Here is an 18777-nt window from a genome sequence, read left to right on the forward strand (position 1 = left end):
ATAGAGGAGTCACGGAGGGGCGGTGGACTGGAGAGCGTGGCATGTTACTGTCGTGAGGCTCTGGTTGAATACCCTGGACGAGAGCACAGAACTGGACGGGCAGTGAGGTGGGTCTTGTGAGCGGCCACATTGGAAGGGTCGTCCCGCCGGAAGGTGGCCAGCACTTCAATGGCTCTGGGCCCTGCAGGATTTCCAGGAGAGATGACCCCTGCCGTAGCTCTGGTTTTTAGGGGAGGGTGGGTTGGGGAGGGAGAGGGCAGGCGGAAGCTGAGTGGGGGGCCTACCGTAGTGTCAGGGTGACCCATGCGCAGAGAGCCCGGGGCTACCAGGAGTCTGGCTACCTGGCAGGCTCATTCCAATGGAGAGGTGGGGGTGCTCTCCTGGGGCAGCTGCTGGGCCCGGCAGGGAATGGGGACGGGCAGGGGTTTGTCCTGGATAAGATTCTGCGGAAGCGACTGGGCTAAACCAGAGGCAATGTGACATGACGGCAGGTTGGGATGCAGGCTGGGTTTGGCGGCGGTTGAGAAGCAGCGGCTTGGTGATGTCATTTCCCGAGTACCTGCCCCTAAGGGAGCAGATCCTGTTGAGTCCTGCTGCCTTGGGCTAATAAGATGCTTCTCTCGGGTGTGATGGCTTCACTGTGTCTGAAGAAGCCCCGACTTTATCCTCCATAAGGCTCGGGGGAGCTCCTGTGTACGTCCCTTTCCCGCCTGGGCTGCCTGGTCGAGCAGCTGCTCTGCTTTGTGGGGCCCTCAGCCCGTCGTGCTGTCTGGTCTCGTTCCTCCTCCTCCTTTTCCTTCTGTATTGGGCCAACAGAATTCCTCAGTGGTGGACAGGCGCCCTGCAGCCTGGTGCCCCGTGTCACCTCTCCACTCCCCAGATGGCAGATGACAAGGTCGTGTGTTTGCAGATGATGGGGAGACGGCAGGTTTCGCTGCCTCGCTGGTAAAAACAGATGTTTATTCTTTTCAAGACGGGCAAAAAGTTGAGACTTCACTTAGTAGCCTCGTGGGACAGGACCAAAGCTGTGGTTTTTCATTCTTGATATCATTTTCTTCTTCCTGATTCCTATTCTCTTAAAATACATCGGGCCTCACGAGCTAATACTGATGGATCCGGTTTCCGTGGGTTTGCGTTCGCTGGAGTCACTGAGATGCTAGTTAGTCTGAGCCCATTACCACGTTTAAGGCTTGAAGTCAGGAGTGAGCCCCGGTGGAAAGAGGAGCCCCGGCCCGGGAAGCCACTCCGTGGCCATGCCTTCCTCGCCAGGAGAGCAGAGAGGAAAAGCCGTGGCTGCCACGCCTGCTCCACGGCCACTCCCACGGGGTCCACTCATGGCTGGCTGTGTGTGTATGTGGCACCTGGCCATGCTTATGGCAAGTGCTGGCCTGGAGATGAGATGTGCTCAGCGCTCTGTTTCCTTTTCCATTAAACAACAACAACAACAACAACAAAACAAGTAAAACGTTGGTGCTACCTGCATTTGGTGGTCGGGGCTGTAGCCGGATCGTGGCCCCACCTGCCCGGGTATCAGTGCTGCACTCCCCGGGATCGGTGGTGCCACCGTGTGGGGGGGGTGGCAGTGTGCACTCAGCATTGAGACCCCCGGCTTGTGCATGCTGGAAGTTCTCTAGGTAAGTGAGCTGGTTTCTGGCTGCCTCAGAAACTGACGGAACCGTGGAAGCTGAAGGGGGGAGACGGAGGACCCCCCCCCCCCCGTCATGAGTCACAGCTGTGCAAAGCAGCGGTCTTCCTACAGAGCTAGGGCCGTGGGGCACATTCATAAATGAGTGGAAATAGGTCTCTTGAGTTTTTTTTTCTTTTATGCACTTTCAGTATGGGTTCCCTTTATCTGGGATATAAAACCCAAATCGTGGCTTTAATGTTATACTTTAAATGCTGGCTTGCAGTGACGCAGAAGAGCGTGAGGGGTTTGGGACAAGGCTGGGTTTATATCCTGCCCTGTGGGGCACCCTTGGGCAAGTCCTAGGGACTGGCAAGGTTCGTGGGGTTCCCTGGGACGGGGCCTCACGGCCACAGGGTGAAACGGGGGTCAGATGCTGCACCTGGCGACCCTGTCAGGTGGCCTGTGGCTGCCCATCCTATAGACTATGGAGCATCTCCTCTGAGCCGGGTGCCCACCCCTCCACCTGTGTGCACCTGTGGGGTTGTGGATGGGGGCTTAAAATATACGTGGGAATCATCACACATCCACCTCAAATCTTGAATTGGGCAAGTTTTTAAACCTTTCCTGATGTCTGTTAAGTGGGGTACCGACGATGTGTACATCTTTTTATGTAAGTTTGGAAAATGTCAAACTGAGAAAAACAGAACAATAAATACCCATTTATCCTCCTCCCAGATTCTATTCGAAGTTGTTTTCATTAGTTTTTAAAAGATAGCTTTGTTATTATTTCTCTAATAATAAATATAATGTACCCACTCAAATAAGACATCAAGAAGAGCGAGTTGTCATGTGAGCACTTGGAAAGAATCACTGTGGATATTCAGTTTTATGAGGCTTCTGTAAGTTCCTACACCAGATGTGTGTGTGCAAACGCAGGATTTGCACGAGACACCTTCTTGGAGCTTCCTCCCACTCAGCCCCATAGGACATCTTCCCGTGATGGTGTAGACACACGAGGTCAGTAAATGAGCGCAGCACATGTTCCTGGTGAGCAGTCACACCTTCCTGTCCTCTGTGCCAGAGGGTGAGCGCTCCGTGTACAGGTGTCTGTGTGTTTTAGGATAAAGGCCTCCATCTTGAGTTACTCCACCAAAGGGCACATGATCTTAAAAGATTTCTGAAATATACCTTCAAGACCATCGAGCTTAAGAGAGTGATCATTTTTTCAAAGCGCCTGTAAATACCAGCTAGGCAAAAAAAAAAATTTACAGTTTTCATTCACATTTTTTGGACGGAGGGCTGGGTATGTTTTCTGTTTGTTGGCTACTAGTATTTCCTACACATATTATTAGCCAAAGTCAATGCCCATTTTCCTGTGGGAGTTTTAAGTCCTTTGTAGTTTATTTTATTTTATTTTTTTAAGATTTTATTTATTTGACAGAGAGAATGCGCACAAGCAGGAGATGCAGAGGGGGAGGGAGAAGCTGGCTCTCCGCTGAGCAGGGAGCCCAGTGCAGGGCTCGATCCCAGGACCCTGGGATCGTGACCTGAGCCGAAGGCAGATGCTTAACCAACTGAGCCACCAGGAGCCCCAAAGCCTTAGTAATTTATATAAACTCTCTATATCCAGGTTTATATTTTCACATTTGTGAACTTATTGTCATAAAATTTTCTGAATTTGTAGGGCAATTAGAGAAGCTTTAAAAATCTTACATAGTCAGACTCGTCTTTGTGACCCTGCATTTTGGTTCCAAGAACGAAAGCATTCTGACTCCCAGATTATAGAAGATTATTAAATTTTTTTTTAAAGATTTTATTTATTTGACACAGAGAGAGATCACAAGTAGGCAGAGAGGCAGGCAGAGATAGAGGGGGAAGCAGGCTCCCCGCTGAGCAGAGAGCCCGATGCGGGGCTCGATCCCAGGACCCTGAGACCATGACCTGAGCTGAAGGCAGAGGCTTTAACCCACTGAGCCACCCAGGCGCCCCGAAGATTATTAAATTTTGAGGTATTTCTAAGGATGTCTTTGTATCACTTAGAAATGTTAACTCTTACAATTTGTATCCATTTGGAATTTGTTTTGTGATAAAAGAGGTAAGGGACCTCACCTTGACTCTCCCTCAGCTGTCCCGAGGGTTGTGCCAGCTGTCCCTTCTCTGCCGTCCCACGACTGAAATGCCATCTCAGCCCACCCCGCACCGTCCTCACGGCCGCTCCTGCCGTCCCTCCTGATTCTCTGCCTGCCGTCTTCTGGGGTGAGGCCCCTGAGGACAGGAACGCCGTTGGTGCTCAGGAAACGTTGCGGGAGTGGAATTAGACAGAGTCAGCGCGTACTGGGAATGCTTGAGGGGGCTGGGCACACAGATCTCAGTCCCACGGCAGCTGGTACCGTGTGCCGAGTGCTAATTGAGTGAACTTGGGGGGCCTGTGTTCTTAATGCACTGCCAGGTCACCCGTCTCTTTTAAAACATTCGTTTGACTTCAATATACCCGCTGTCTCCAAAGGACTTGAGTCCGCTTGGCCCGGCGGCAGGGCTCACGTGGTCTGCTAGCAACAAGACCTGAGCTGAGCCCAGCTGTCCCTGTCCCTTACCTGCCCGCTGTCCCATCTGTACCCTGGGGATCACCTGTGCCTGAGCCGGGGTGGGGAGTGGACGAGAAGGTGCTCGTGGAGGTTTCTGCGGCAGGCCCGGCGCACCAGGGGCCCCGATGCTTCCGCAGGTGTCGTGGTAGAGTGTGAACCAACCCACGCGCCAGAGGGGCCGTTCCACGGGTCCTGCTGCTGCCCAGAGATGTCCTTGGTAACTAAGAGGGATTCGTCACTGTCCAACAGCACAAAATTCTGAATTTTCTACTGAAGAGGGATGGGAACAGGCAGGCAGTGGGTTAGATTCTTGTAGGCTTGGGGTGATGAGAAGAAGGATTTAGGTTCTTGGGTGAAGGAGATGGTCCTGAAGTACGGGAGATGTCCCGAGAGCTCTCGGCGAGGGAGGTTGGTCCATTCCATGGGTCATGCTGGCAGAGGGCCCCGCCGAGAGCAGTCTTTGCTCTGTGCTCCGCTGGCCCGGCACCGAGTCACCCCCCAGGGAGCCCGAGCTCGTGTCCGGGAGGGTGGATGCGAGGATGGACGGGGAGGCGTCTGGAGCGCTCCCCGAGTCTCGGAGGTGCTTGATAAATGCGGCTTCTTTCGTCGCAGCGGTGGAGACCGAGGATGGTCTTCACTGGATGCCTCGTGTTTGTGCCACGAAACACTTGACCCTGAGTTACAAAGGAAGGTGTTTCTACCAAGCGTGTGACACTGAGATATTCTTTCATTCGTCTGTTCATTCATTCATTCAACAGTTGCACAAAAGCAGACATAATCCCTGCCGTGGCGTCACTGATGTTCTAGTGGGCGAGGCCGTTACTAGCCAGAGAATCACAGAATAAAGAGAAAGTCAGAGGTGGTGAGCGCCGTGGAGAAGCGTGAGGCAAATGCACCACGGGGTGGTCTGTGTTTTCACGGAGCTTTTGAGAAGGGCTTACGTCGCGCGGCGAAGTCCTGTGACAGGCACACGGGAGTGTTGGTCCACGGAGCGGAGCCCACGCGGGCGGTGCTCATGCCAGCCGTTGGGGCGACGTTTTGGTGGGAGGGAATATACGCTTTATGAGTATTTCTTTAATTCTCTCTTGTATTTATTCCAGTTTTTGTCATACTGTGGACAGATGGGGCGGGTCAGAGGAGGTGTCTTTGACGTGGGGGGAAAGTTTATGGAAACAATTTTTATGGGAAATTTTTCTACTTACAGATCACAGAGATGACTTTGGGGACCGTTTCTCTAAGAAATCGTGTTTTAAATGATGGCTGGAGGTTCACCACAGCCCATTTAAAAATCCTTTGTGGGTGAAGTTCTTTGTGTTTGCAACAAAGATAAAGAACCGTCTTGTTAGTCACTGACTTGAGGGCGGCTGGGTGTGTGGTTCATAACCAGCCCTAGACTGTGCGTATGTGTCATATATCCTTAGGCGTGTGTATCGCTCACTGAAACGAGGTTAAAATATCTTTGGAGTATTACTCATTCAACCACAAAAGTTGACTGAGGCCGTTCAGTAGCAATCTTCCTGCCCGCTTGGCTTGCCGTCCCCCCCCCCCACCCCCTCCCCCCGCCTTGGGCACCTGCCAGGACCGTGCTGTCACCTGGGAGCACCTGCCTTGCTCAGCCCCTTGCCCCCGCGTCATCCCCACCCCCCACTGCCCCAGAGTGACTGGCTCCCCCCCTCGTCCCCCATTGCCTCCCAGGGCCACTTTTTTAGGTGTTGCCAAGAATCAGGCTGCAACAGATTGGAATTTCCCAGAGGGTTTTTTTTTTTTTTACCAAGAGAGGAAGAAATGAAAAGATTTACAGGAACTGTGGCCCGCATGAAGGTGACACATTTCTAGAGAACAGCTCTTAGACTCCATGGTTGGCTTCTTTCCCTGCAGCGCTGTCCTCCCACCCCCCACCCCCTCGCCCCGTCCCCTTGCCCTGGGGAGCCTGCCTAGGGTTTTGTCTGGTTCTTCTGTCTCTCCTCACCCTCATTCAGACTGGGAGGTGCTGAGCACACCTGCCCGAGGGTGAAGGGCAGAAGAGCGCCTCCCGTGGCTGTGGACACGCCCCCATGCTGGAGAAAGGGACTCACCGGATGGTCTGTGTCAGCCTTGGGGTGTTTTCGGAGCCCCCCTGCCCTCCGGGCTAGCACCGAGTGTCCCCCTGAAGCTCTGGTGTGGGGCCAGCTGCGTCCTGAGCCCAGACGCCGGGTTCCGGTGTGCTGAGCGCGGAGTTCCTCCTAGGCGGTGATTACGCACACCTGCTGAGCCCCCGACCACCTCTGGGAACCGCCCCCCACACCGGTGTGTCCCCTCCCCGTGTCCCATTTTACTTTCTTCGTGCCCTCGCAGGCGTGGGAGCTCACACGCCAAGGTGGGCTTCAGAGTTGGGGTCGGGCGTGAGCGCTGGCCGTTAGAGAAGGCGACCGCGACCCAGACCACCACCCGGCTGGGCTCGTCTCCTCTAGGCCGTGTGGCCTGAACCGGATGTGGGAGCGGAAGCTCCTGTCTTGGCATTCGGCCAGACAGAAACCCATCTCTCGGGGAGCTCGGGCGACGTTTGGTTTGAGGTTTTGGCTTCTTTTCCTCCCGGCCGGCTGGGCGGTCGCCCGGTCTAACACTGTTTTACACACGGTGTGGTTCTGTTTTCTCTCCAGCTGACGGGAGCGCATGTCCCTGTCTGCATTCGTAGCGCTTCGTTCTGAGAACGGCTCCATTCAGCTCCCCAGAGAGGCTGCGCGGTCGTGTTCAGTGGAGTCCCACTGGCTTGGGGGGCCGTAAGCCATACCGGCCTGTGTAGGCAACAGGGGAAGCGCTGAGTGGCGGCCTGTCTGTCTGTCCTGGTTGTAGCAGGAGAGTGCTGGCCGGACGGCTTCTGCTCTCTGGTCTGGGCCCCGGGAGCCTTCAGAACCTGTCCTCTTCTAGCCCACGGTGAAAGCAGAGGTACAGGAGACACGCAGACCTGGGTGGTGGTCCTACCCAGCCACTGCCCAGCCGGGGACCCTGACGAGCCACTCGGTCCCCAAAGCTGCTGTTGCCTCTTCCAGGGAGGTCCAGAAGCCTAAAGGAGCTGATGCCCGGCCTGGCCCACATTGTGGCATAGGAGGCCTGGACGGCTTTGAGCTATTTTTGTCACTTTCTTTTGTCTTCATAATTTCTGGCTGATGCCCAGTATAGTGAAAACGGAATTCTAGAAAGAAACTGGAGGATACATGATGCTGAATACCAATGCTCGCTTCGAGGCTCCGGAAGGAGCTTGACAATAGCTTCCTGGTGTTCGGTGGCAAATCTTTGACTGTCCCGGTCCCGCTGAGACATGGGTGCCAGCAGGCTGGGCTCCCTTCCTGGAAGACGCTGTGTTGCTGGCCCCACAGCCAGTACAGTGAGCGGCACGTTAGCCGGTTAATCCAGAGCCTGGACCGGTGGTCATCTGCCGGTCACCGAGGGCCAGACTCTGTGTTAATTTAATGACTGTGAGCTACGTGTATCTTGAGGAACATTTAAGTCACCCAGGGGCAAAGAGTCACCCAGGTCCTTCTGTTTTGGAAGATGCTGGGCTCCTAGTAAGATGTGGTGACAGGAGCCCTAGTGGGGGTGGGAAGTCCCAGGCTCCCCTCCCCGTGGGCTTCCTCTCGGGCCCCTCCCCCAGGTGGAGCTCCCAGACCCTCCTGGAGGCAGGCTCACCCCAAGTCCGTGACTCAGAGCAGATTTCGGGGGAAAGGGTGAGTTACTTTCTCCCCACGGTTTCCAAGGTGACTTCCGGCCCCAAATTCTGCTGTTTATTACGTGTCGTCAGTGGCCAGGGATGTTGCTCTTGGCCTGATGGTGGAAGCCGGCGCCGAGACATTGGCGTTGGTCCTGGTTGTGAGGCACAGGGGCAGTGGCAGTGGAAGGAGGCTGGGCGTGGGGCCGAGGCTGCTCCAGGCCAGCGTCTCCCGCCAGAGTGCAGGCCACACGGGTTACGCAGGGTTTGTACGAATTCAGTTCCGTGTGCTTCAGTATTTAGAAAACAGCAGAAACGAAGAGCTTCTCGGAACAATGATGCTTGTCTGCTGCGGGCTTTCTGTGCTCGTCACCAGATAAACTTGCGACTGCTCACTTCTTCCTACCGATTTGCTTCTAGGTGAACGGGCAGAGCTGTGGGGTCCTGAGACCATGTACAGGTTTGGTCTTGGGACGCAGACGGGCCTCACGTTTTGAACACAAGGCCGTGCTGTCAGGCCTTAGCAGGATGTCTGATTTCTGGTTCCCAGCGCGGAGCCCCTGCCTGGTAGGCAGCCTGTGCGATGCGCCTGGCGAGCCGGTTGTCATGGCAGCTGGTAAATCGTGAGCTCACATCGCATCGGGGACGGGCGCTGGGGGGGCAGCCATGGAGACGGAAAGCCTGCTTTGCAGGCCTGCGGGGCGTGGTGCTGCCTCCGGGGCCCTCCCCGTCACCGCCCACCCGTCACACCACCACGAACCTGGGGGGGTGTCGGTTTGTGATGTTATCGGGAACTGAGATGCCGTCGTCTTCTCTGCGTAGAGATGAGGCCACCCCGACCCCTTGGAGCAGGCGGTTCCCACGCATTCGGGGTCATGAAGCCCTTTGTCAGGCTGGTCAAGGTTATGGGTAAAATAAGAATGTTTTTCAAGGCACGGGACAAGACACATAGGATGACGAGGAAAGCTGGTCATGTCGAAGTACAGTTAACAAAATAACAGAACAGATGTTACCACATTTAGTGAGGGTCCAGCAGCCGGTCTAGTAAATAACATGATTTTGAAGTAGCCTTGAGTTTAAAGGTTTTTTACTTACTTGAGAGAGAGAGAGAGAGAGAGTGCGCATGTACACACAAGCCGGGAGAGGGGTCAGGCACCCAACTGGCTGAGCCCCGCAGTGCCCCAAAGTAGCAGTGGGTTTGAACCCGTTAACCGCCGCCATGTGGCAGGGGAGTCTTCTGTTTCCCTGTGTCCCAGGTGTGTCCTCGAGTGGTTGGCTGTCCTTGTTCATGAGGGAAAGGAGCGACACACTTCACTTTGAGCTCAGCCAAGTCCACAGGCCCTCCGAGTTGTCTGCGTGGGTTCTGGACTGAGACCTCCTGGCTCGGGGGTGCTCCCCCGGCCCTCCCTCTCCGGGGCCGGGGTTCTGTGGTCCGCAGGTGGTGCGCAGGGCCTCTCTCTCTCAGGGCCCTGGCTCCGGGGCACTTGGCCTGGTCGGGCCTGGTCCTAGGGACACCTGGTGGCAGGACTTGAACTTAAGGAGGCCAGACGAGCTGCCCTGGTGAAGGCCGCGGTAGAGGGGCAGGCAGGACAGAGCAGCAGATGCGAGCCGCCGCCTGGCAGCTCCTGGGGCGGAGATGGGCCTTGGGCCTCCCTTTTTCTCAAGGAAGCTGGGACAGCAAAAAGAGAAAAACCACAGAATGCCAGTGTAGACGGCTGGGGTGTGGGGACCTGAGAAGTGGGGGGTCTGGCCTCCTGCACACATGTCTCCTGGGTCCTTTCGGTGGGCACGTGGATGGCTCCTGGCTCGGTACTGAGACCGACAGACATGTGTCCTGGAAGGACACTCATCGTGTGGTCGTCTGGACACCGGGAAGTGACTGAAACGGAGCATAGTGGTTGAGGGGGCCCAGGACACCCCAAAGGCCTGATTTGCCGTGTGGGGGAGCAGGAGACACAGCTCCCAAGCTGAGCCGTGAAGCGCTGGTCTGCCCGTGGCCCAGAGGCCTCTGACGTGTGGGTCACGGTAGCAGGGAGGGCAGAGATGATGGACGGTGGCGGGCGGCTGGGCAGGGTTCGGCAGCAGCCCTGGGGGAAGGTGCTCGTCCTGCAGATTCCAAGGCCCCGGCATCTGGGCTCAGGACCCCGTTCCTGTCTGTGTACTCCTGCCTCTTGCTCAGACCCTGTGCTCCTGGGGGCGGGGTCTGTGCCTGGCCTAGGGTTAGATTCAGGACATTAATTGGTCAGCAAGTCCTTTATTCTAGAGGCCGGGAACCTGGAGCCTGAGCCAGCGAGGGGCGAGCATAAATCTAGAGGCCGGGAACCTGGAGCCTGAGCCAGCGAGGGGCGAGCATCAATCTGGACAGTCTGTTCTCCGGGTGCGGGTGGACAGGTGGCAGCGGCGTTAGGTGGCCGCGGGAGCCCCCGGCGGGTGCTGCGGAAGGCGGGGTCCCCCTCATGCGCTGAGCCCTCCGGTGGGCCCCCTGCTTCTGCTCCAAGGACGTAGGTAGAGATGTTCCTACGTGGGTCTTCAGCACAGCGTTTACTTTTTAATTTTTTTTTTAAGATTTTATTTATTTATTTGACAGAGACCACAAGTAGGCAGAGGCAGGCAGAGAGAGAGGGGGAAGCAGGCTCCCTGATGAGCAGAGAGCCCGATGCGGGGCTCGATCCCAGGACCCTGGGATCAGGACCTTAGCCGAAGGCAGAGGCTTTAACCCACTGAGCCACCCAGGTGCCCCATAGCGTTTACTTTTTAAAGTGAATATTTGGAAACCACTGAAATGCATCGGCAGGAGATGGCTCAGTGAGTACGGCCGTGGTTGAAGATTTGTTGTGGAAAATTGCATAATACGACGTTAAATGAAAGCCGCCAGGGATAAGTCTGCATGGTTGTGTCAGTGCAGGTGCACACATTGTGTTTCGCGTGTGTGTGCGGAGACTGACTTTAAACAGGGATTACCTCTGGTGGCGTCACAGGCAACTTTTCTGTTCTGCATATTTTTCCATATCTTCTGTAGTAAGTGTGCGTTTTGACATCAGAGAAAAGCTGCACTGTACGAAAGCAGCCACCCGGTCCCTGTCCATCATCACAGGTGGGGAAGCGAGACCCACATGTTTGGTAGGCTGTCACCCACGGAGGCCACTGTAGAAAGTGCTCTGTGACTTGTAGTTAAGTGAAGAAGACAGGTGACCCAGACCCTCAGGCTGTCAGTTATCTGGTACGTGGGAGAGCCCCTGCCCCCCACCCCGGGGCGCCCGCCCCTGGGAGACCCTCTACAAGCCTGCACTCTTCCGGTCACCCCACTTCTTGTCCTGTGTGGTGCACCCCTTACGTAGGGGAGGGCTGGGACGGGAGTCCCTCTGGTAAGGAGGCTGCCAGGAGATTGTGCGCGGGGCAGGTGTCACACAGCCTGCTCTGGGACCCTCCCGTGATAAAAAGCGGGTGACAGTCCCCGCCCTGAGACCTGGATTTCTTGGGGAGGAGAGCCCTGTCCCGCAGAAGCCTTACTTAGAACACAGCGACAGGCTCGCTTTCCATGGCGCCTGTAAAAAAAAAAAAAAACCAGCGAAACTTCCCAGTTGCCGTGACCCAGTTGCTCATATAGGAAGTCGATTACTCATTCACTACGTTTCCCTTTCACTGATGGAGACGTGGCTCTAAAAATGGAATTTCTGAGCACGTGTGCTGAGTTACCAGCAGCGGTTCCGCAAACACTCGTTGCCTGCGTTACCAGCGCCGGCTTACATGCTGGGGCTCCCCGGCCCTTGCAACTCGCGCCAGTCAGTAGCGCGCTTCACGGGTGCGACGGTGGCGGGCCAGGGACTGTGCTGGCTTCAGACCCGTCATTTCCCTCCCCTTGCTGAGGTCCCTTCCCGTGGTGACCATCCAGCGCTCCTGGATGAGGAAGGAGGGGTCGCCTTCCTATTCCCAAGGGTTTCGCCCCCCAGGGCAGCAGTCCGATGGCAGGGACACAGTGGAAACACATTCCCAGCAGAACCGTGTGCCACGTGGCCAGGTGGGGGGGCGGGTGCGGCTGCTGGGGCCGCGGGGCGGGGGGAGATGCAGGCCTGGGCGTCAGGCAGAGTTTTGAGCGGAGGGAAGCGGCGTGTCTCGGGGAGGGCTGCTGGGCCCGGCACGGGCTGGCCGGCGTCGGTGCAGCTGGAGAGGACCTGGGGTCTTGCCGCAGGGTCGGGTTTTGGGGCGAAGTCCCCACTGAGCCGCTCGGGGCATCTTCTCTGGGGAAACCCCCGCCCCAGATCTTCCTCCTCGTGGGCTGTCCTGTATTCAGCAGATGTTGATGGTCCCCCGAGGCGGGGGAGGCTGAGCTGAGAACCATCCCCCCTCTCTGCAGCACATGCTTGCCAAGCCTGGGGGCGGTGGACTTGGGGTGTGGAGCCCCCTGCCCGCCCCTGTTGCTCCCCAGCGTCTCTGCTTCGCCGTTCCTCCTGCGGCACAGGCGAGCGGAAATGGGCCGCGGGAAGGGCGCGCGTGGCAAGGTGCTCTCTAGGCGACACTGGAATTAATTTTCAGAGTCATCTGTGATGACCGTGAAGAAGGTGTGTGTGCTACTCAGCATTTGGTTTTCATCTCAGAACATCATCTTCCCGTGGGGTCGAGAGCCGACACCCACGAGAGCGGCCGCCCGCCCGCCGCTCTGTCCCTTCTCATGTGCCCAGGCTCTCACGTGCGGCTTGGCCTCTGCGAGGTCCCCTCCCGGTCCCAGTCCTGCTTGTCTTAGCACTTTATGCTTCGGGATTGATTCCCGGTGAGGCACGAGTCCCAGATCTCCCCGAGGGCGAGGCTGGGCGGGAGTCTTTGTCCTTCAGTTAGGAGCATTTCCTTCCCAGGGGCCTGAGGCTGCAGGGACCGCCCCCTGCTCTGCTTGGGGCCCCGTCCGGGCTTCGCTTGTGGCCGTGTACTCCGCACACCGGCCCAGAGCTTTCAGGATTTTCGGGTTAAAAGCTAGAAGCAAGGAAGAAATAGCTTGTGAAGTCACGTATTCCGTGAATGTATCGCCACTGTGTTTTCCCACTGCTTTCGTTGACACAGGTTAGTGGCACAGGCCATGGGCAGGTTCCCTTGTTTCCCACGGCGGTTTTCTGGAAGTGGTGGGTATCACGGAGGCCGGAGAAATGGGCTCGGCCAGAGAAATGGGCCGCAGGCATGTCTCTGCCAGTGGTTAGATCTTAGGATGGTAAACTCATCCCCATCTAGCTGGGGACAGATGGCTGCTGAGGGGCGGAAGGAAGCCTTGCTTCAGAAACGGGCGCCCCAGCTCGCTGTTCCTCTCTGAGCCTTGGGTGGCTTCCCTTTTCAGAGGCAACATCTTGGCTCCGGAGCTGTGATGCACAGTTAAGAAACATGTGAAAAGCACCTTGTAAACTGGAAAGCCCTTATTCGGTGTGGCTGGTGCTGGGGTTCCTGAAATGGACTGTGTCTCTGGCTGGGCATTTCCCGGGGCACAGTCGTCAACTCGTGCGGTTCCGCTGTGTTTCTGCATTCGCAAGGTGCGTCTTGTAGGTTAGGCTTCTGCCTAGGAGCAGGGACGGCGTGCGGGCAGACGGTGCAGTCCACTCCTGGGCAGGGGCAGCGTCTGTAGTGCGAAGGATCGGGCATAGCCTGTGCTTACGAGGGGCAGACCTGCCCAGTCCTTCGCTGGCGTGCATTCCCACGCTGCTCTGGGAGGGGACTCGGGAGCTGCCTGGGAGCACTGTTTATTTTTGTATGCTTCGTCCCGGCACATAAGGGGCACACGAGTGTGCTTGTCGGAGGGCTGGTGTGTGGTGTGCGAGTCTGTAAATATGGCATCTACGGTTAGAGGAGCTCAGTGAGACAGACCTGAAGGGTTCCAGGTGGTACAACTCAGTGAGATTAATAACCTTTGAAGCATGTTTGTTTTCTCGCAGAAAGAAAACAAAACAAAAGAGTAACGGAAGGGCTCTGAGTTTTTCCAGGTCAGAAATGCAGTAAAAACAGCTTAAATTATTCTTAGTAGCGTACTCTCGTTTCCGGTAAATGTCAGCAGGGATTGAAGTACGTGGGATTTCTTTTTTCTTTTTTCTTTCTTTCTTTTTTTAATGAGGAGGATTTAAAAAAAAGACGAGCAAAAATTAAGAGTATTCTGTTATTGGAAAAATATGTAGTTGATTTCTTTTCCTAAGCCACAGTTTGAACTTTACTAGAATTAGTGAAAATTTGAGTTGGGATGAAGTTTCTGTCTACTGTCTGTGGGGGAGTACAGTCTGTGGGAGTACCTTCCTTGATTAAGTGAGTGACTTGACTGGGAGTGCAGGGGGGCCACCAGCTTGGGGGTCTTGGCCCCTCCAATTCTGTGTGAATCGTACCCCTTTGGTCTTGTCTCCTGAGAATTCACACGGTCCCGTTTTCCCAGTCTCTGTCATATGCAAAGACAGGGCAGCGATGTACAGAACACACAGATGAGCAGTGAGTCACTGCGGCGCATTTGAAGTCAAGAAGTGGCTTGATGCTGAGGCCCCGCCTTTGTGGAAATGTGCCGTTGGTCCGCGGAGAAGGGGGTGCGCTGTGGTTCCAGGGGCAGGAGAGACGGCGTGGCTAGTCGCCTGAGCACAGCTGTCTGAAGCCCCTGGAGTAGGGGCTGGGGGATAGGAAGTGGTGCTCCGGATGAGCCGTGGCAGGGTGCCTGCGTGAGCCCCGCTGTGGGGAAGGCTCGGGTTTCTTGACTCTTGGGGTTGCAGAAATCCTCGTCCCTGACTTTGGTGGTTCATGGTCAGGGACTCTGTCTGAGTGGCCTCCTAGCCTTGCCTCGCCTGTCTGAGCCTCAGCCTCCACAGTTAGAACTGGAAGGAGGTTGACCAGATGTTTCTGGGCTCGTCCGGTCCATCGGGTGCTCTTAGACTCTAGGGCAGGAAGGTGACCTTCCTCAAGTTGCCTGGGTCCGGCCGGGGAGCCGCCACGTGGGCTTACGGCGCAGTGTGGTGCGCGTGTCCTGGCACTGTGAACACAGCCAGCCAGAGACAGGAGTAAGGGCCGTGACGAGTAAAGGCTGGTGCCGGGATTGAGGAGGTCTGGGGGCGGCAGACGACAAGGCTGAGGCTGGACGGTGCTCGCCGGACGGCTGACGGTTGGAGCCTTGGCTGGGGCCAGCCACGGAGGCATGTGGACAGGGTGGCCTGGAGTGTAGAAAGTGGGTCAGCGGGGGTGGGGGTGCCTGGGAGTCAAGGCCCCATTAGGAGGCTGCCCCCACTGCCTGTGCGTGGCCAAGTGGGGCCCCCGAGCTGGGGCGGGGAGGAATGGACGGGACGGGACGAGTTCGAGAGGAGGGTGGTTAAATGAGGAGGGTCGCCGTGTAGCTGGCTCTGCGGGTTGTGTGGCCGGGGTCTTCTGTGGGGAGACCACGGCCTCGCAGATGGAGGCGTTCCCTGGGGGGGGAAGCAGTTCGATTCAGGGAGCAGTTTCAGCCATCAGCGAGCGGGTCCAACAGAGGAAGGGGGCTGGGAAGAAACCCCGCCCCTTGCCAGATGTGGGCGGAGCAAGGAGAGGACCAAGGAAGGTACAGGTTGGAAAAGGGCATGACGCTGTGTCATGTGACCCCGAGGGACAGAAGATCCCTTGAGCCTGGCAGTTGGGGATGGGGCGTCTCTGATGACGCAGACCTGGAGAGGGGTCGGGGCGGGAGAGGCAGGTTTTCCACGGAAACGTGGGAGCACAGGGAGGAGGAGGAAGAAAGGCGTGTGTGGGGGGTGGCGTGTGTGACAGCGGGTCCGCGGGAGCTGGGAAGGGCGGGCCTCACGGTGGAGGCAGCCTGCGAGCTCCGGGCAAGCCGCTGCTCCCTGGGTAACCTGCGTTCTCTTGGCCGTTCCAGTGCTCGCGCCTCCCGCGCCGCCGCCGCCGCCCATCCAAGGATATGCCTTCAAGCCTCCGCCTAGACCCGACTTCGGGACCTCCGGGAGAACAATCAAGTTACAGGCCAACTTCTTTGAAATGGACATTCCAAAAATTGACATCTATCATTACGAATTGGACATCAAGCCGGAGAAATGCCCCAGGAGAGTGAACAGGTATCTGTCGCTTCGCCCTTTACCGGTCGTGACTGATGCGTGTGGCTCACCTGTGCACACAGCCGGCCCTTCCCCGGGGCTTTCTGTTGCGGTTGCTTTTTGAAAAATGTCTTGTGTATTTCATCGTATCTTGATACAGTTTAGGGGTGTAGCTCCATGTTTGGACAAAGTCGTGTGTCCGCCCGTCCGCTGAGAACCTCTCCTCGTGCCCCCTTCATCAGTCCCAGCCCTGAGGCTGGTGCTCTGACCTGTGTCACCGTTGATTTGTTCCCTGCTGGGGGGGAGGGGCCGGGACACAGTGGAGTCGCACAGCCTGTGAGGTGGTCTCCCCGACCTGCTCCTTCCACTGGGCGTGACGTCGTTGAGACGTGTGTATCAATAGCTTCTAGTTGTCATTGCCGAGGACTATTTCATGATACGAGTATTTCATAGTTTCTTCATCCTCTTGTTGGATGCTTGGGCTGTCTGGGCTTTGCCATCATGAACAAAGCTGTTGAAGTCTTTAGTGGGGACGCACGTTTTCGTTTCTCTTGGATGGAGGAGTGAACTTGCCGGGTCACGGGGGAGGTGCAGGCTTAGCGGCGTGAGAAGCCGCGAAGGAGCTGTCCGGAGGGGCAGCTGGGCCTCCTTCTCCCGCGGTCCGGGCGAGGTTCTGGTTGTCCCGTGTCCTCAGTGTGTGGGACGGTCAGTCTTTGGGAGTTTTGAGGTTTCAGTGGTATCTTGTGGTTTCTCTTTGTGGTTTTAATTTCCATGTCCTGAGAGTGAGTTGAGCACTTTTCCTGTGCTCATAGCTCTAATTCCATTACATTTGCACGTCACGTAGTATTTCTTTTTCTTTCTTTTTTTTTTTTAAGATTTTATTTATTTATTTGACCGAGAGAGAGATCACAAGTAGGCAGAGAGGCAGGCAGAGAGAGGGGGACGCAGGCTTCCTGCTGAGCAGAGAGCCCGATGAGGGGCTCGGTCCCAGGACCCTGGGATCATGACCTGAGCCAAAGGCAGAGGCTTAACCCACTGAGCTCCCCAGGTGCCCCTCTTTTTCTTTTTTTTAATAGATTTTTATTTATTTATTAGAAAGAGAGAGAGAGCATGAGTTGGGGGGAGGGACAGAGGGAGAAGCAGACTCCCCACTGAGCGGGGAGCCTGACACGGGACTCAATCCCAGGACTCCGGGATCCTGACCTTAACCGAAGACAGACATCTCACCGACTGAGCCCCCCCGGGAGCCCATCACATAGTATTTTCTAATAAAGTGCCTGTTAAAGCCCCTTCCTGCCTCGCGTTTTGTTACTGGTCTGTCGGAGTCGGTAATATACTTGAGGTATAGGTCGGTGTTGGGCGTGTTTCTGCCTGGTTTGAGGCTTGCCATGACACTAAGGGGTGTCTCTTAATGAGCAGATTTTTATAATTTTATTGACATCCAAGCTATAAAATGTTGAAAATTGTTATGATATTGTGTGTTCTCTCCAGGAAATCTTTGTCTGTCTGAAGGGAGCAAGGTATTTTTTCTTAAGCAGATTACATTTTGGGTATATATATACACACACACACATATTTATGATTTTATTTATTATACATATGATTTATATATGTGTGCGTGTGTGTATAAGATTTTATTTGAGAGAGCACACGAGTGTGCGAGAGTGTGCGAGAGTGCGCTCAGGCAGGGGGAGGAGCAGAGACAGAATTTCAAGCCGACTCTGGTTTGAGCTCAGGGCCTGATGCGGAGCTCGGAGCTCGAGCTCACGACTCGTGAGATCATGGCCTGAGCCGAAACCAAGAGTTGGTGGCTTAACCTCCCGAGCCCCTGGGTGCCCGGGGCCGGTGTGTCTGTTCAGGCCTGTGGCCCATCTTGGACGAATACTCGTGTGCTGGGAGGTTAGGGTCTGTTGAGAAGACTTTTCTTTCCCCATCGACTTACCTGGGGGCCTTTGGGGGCGGGGGTGACTCACTTGATTTTCTCTGCTACCAGGAAGCTCCCAGAATGCTTTCTTGCGGTGGCTTTGAAAGTACAGATCAGTTGGGGGAAAGCGGACACCGGTGAATCTTCTGGTCCAAACACAGGGCTGCCGTCCCATTGACTGGGTCTACTTGAATTTCTTTTGGGACTTAGTTATCCTGTTCAACACAGACACCTTTCAGTTTATGCACTCTTAAGTTCCTTGTGTTCTTTGATGTTAATATGAGTCGTGTTTTAAAATTTCATTGTCCAGGAAGGAAGTTTGTCAGAAGGAGTGACTGCTAACGAGTGTGGGGTTTCTTTTCGGAGTGATGACAAGTTTTCTAAACTTGGGCTGTGGTTCTCTAAGGGGGACAACCCCCGTGAATATACCAGAACCATTTAGTTGTGCACTTTAAAGATGTTAAAGAGTTTTTCATTGTTTTTTTTAACAAAGGTCGTTTTCTTTCTTTCCAGTTTCTAGTGCGTGTTACTTATCTTTTTACTTTATTGCAGTGTCTAAGAAATCCAGTATAAATAACATTGGGTAGATGTGGTAAAAACAGACATCCTTGCCTTGTTTCTACTCCTATGGGGGAATCATTCATTCCTGCACCTACAAAATATTCTGTTGGTTGTAGGATTTTCTTAGAGCCCCTTTAATAGGCGGAGGGAATTCTCTCCCAAATTTGCTGAGAAATGTCCTCATCATTAGGTTTTGAGTTCTGCCAGATGCTTTTTCTGCATCTGTTGGCGTAATCAGGTAGTTTTTCTTCTTTTTTCCGCCCACCTCCTGTTTTATTTTTAAAGATTTATTTCTTTATTTGGGGGGCGGTGGAGGAAAGAGGGAGAGAGGGTCTCAAGCAGACTCCCTGCTGAGCGCAGAGCCCGCCGTGGGG

At 55.3% G+C, this 18777-nt stretch overlaps 1 protein-coding gene across 2 annotated transcripts in view; it reads left to right on the top strand.

The window, feature by feature from the left end:
• Nucleotides 1-18777, top strand: part of AGO2 (argonaute RISC catalytic component 2) — a 97378-nt gene that overhangs the window by 33102 nt on the left and 45499 nt on the right. For both annotated transcript variants that reach the window (XM_080801488.1, XM_080801489.1), the window contains exon 2: nt 15744-15939. In XM_080801488.1, coding sequence (XP_080657614.1) covers nt 15744-15939 — 196 coding nt within the window. The remainder of the gene's footprint in view (nt 1-15743; nt 15940-18777) is intronic.

The sequence above is a fragment of the Martes martes genome (assembly GCF_963455335.1).
Source record: "Martes martes genome assembly, chromosome: 4".
Lineage (NCBI taxonomy): Eukaryota > Metazoa > Chordata > Mammalia > Carnivora > Mustelidae > Martes > Martes martes.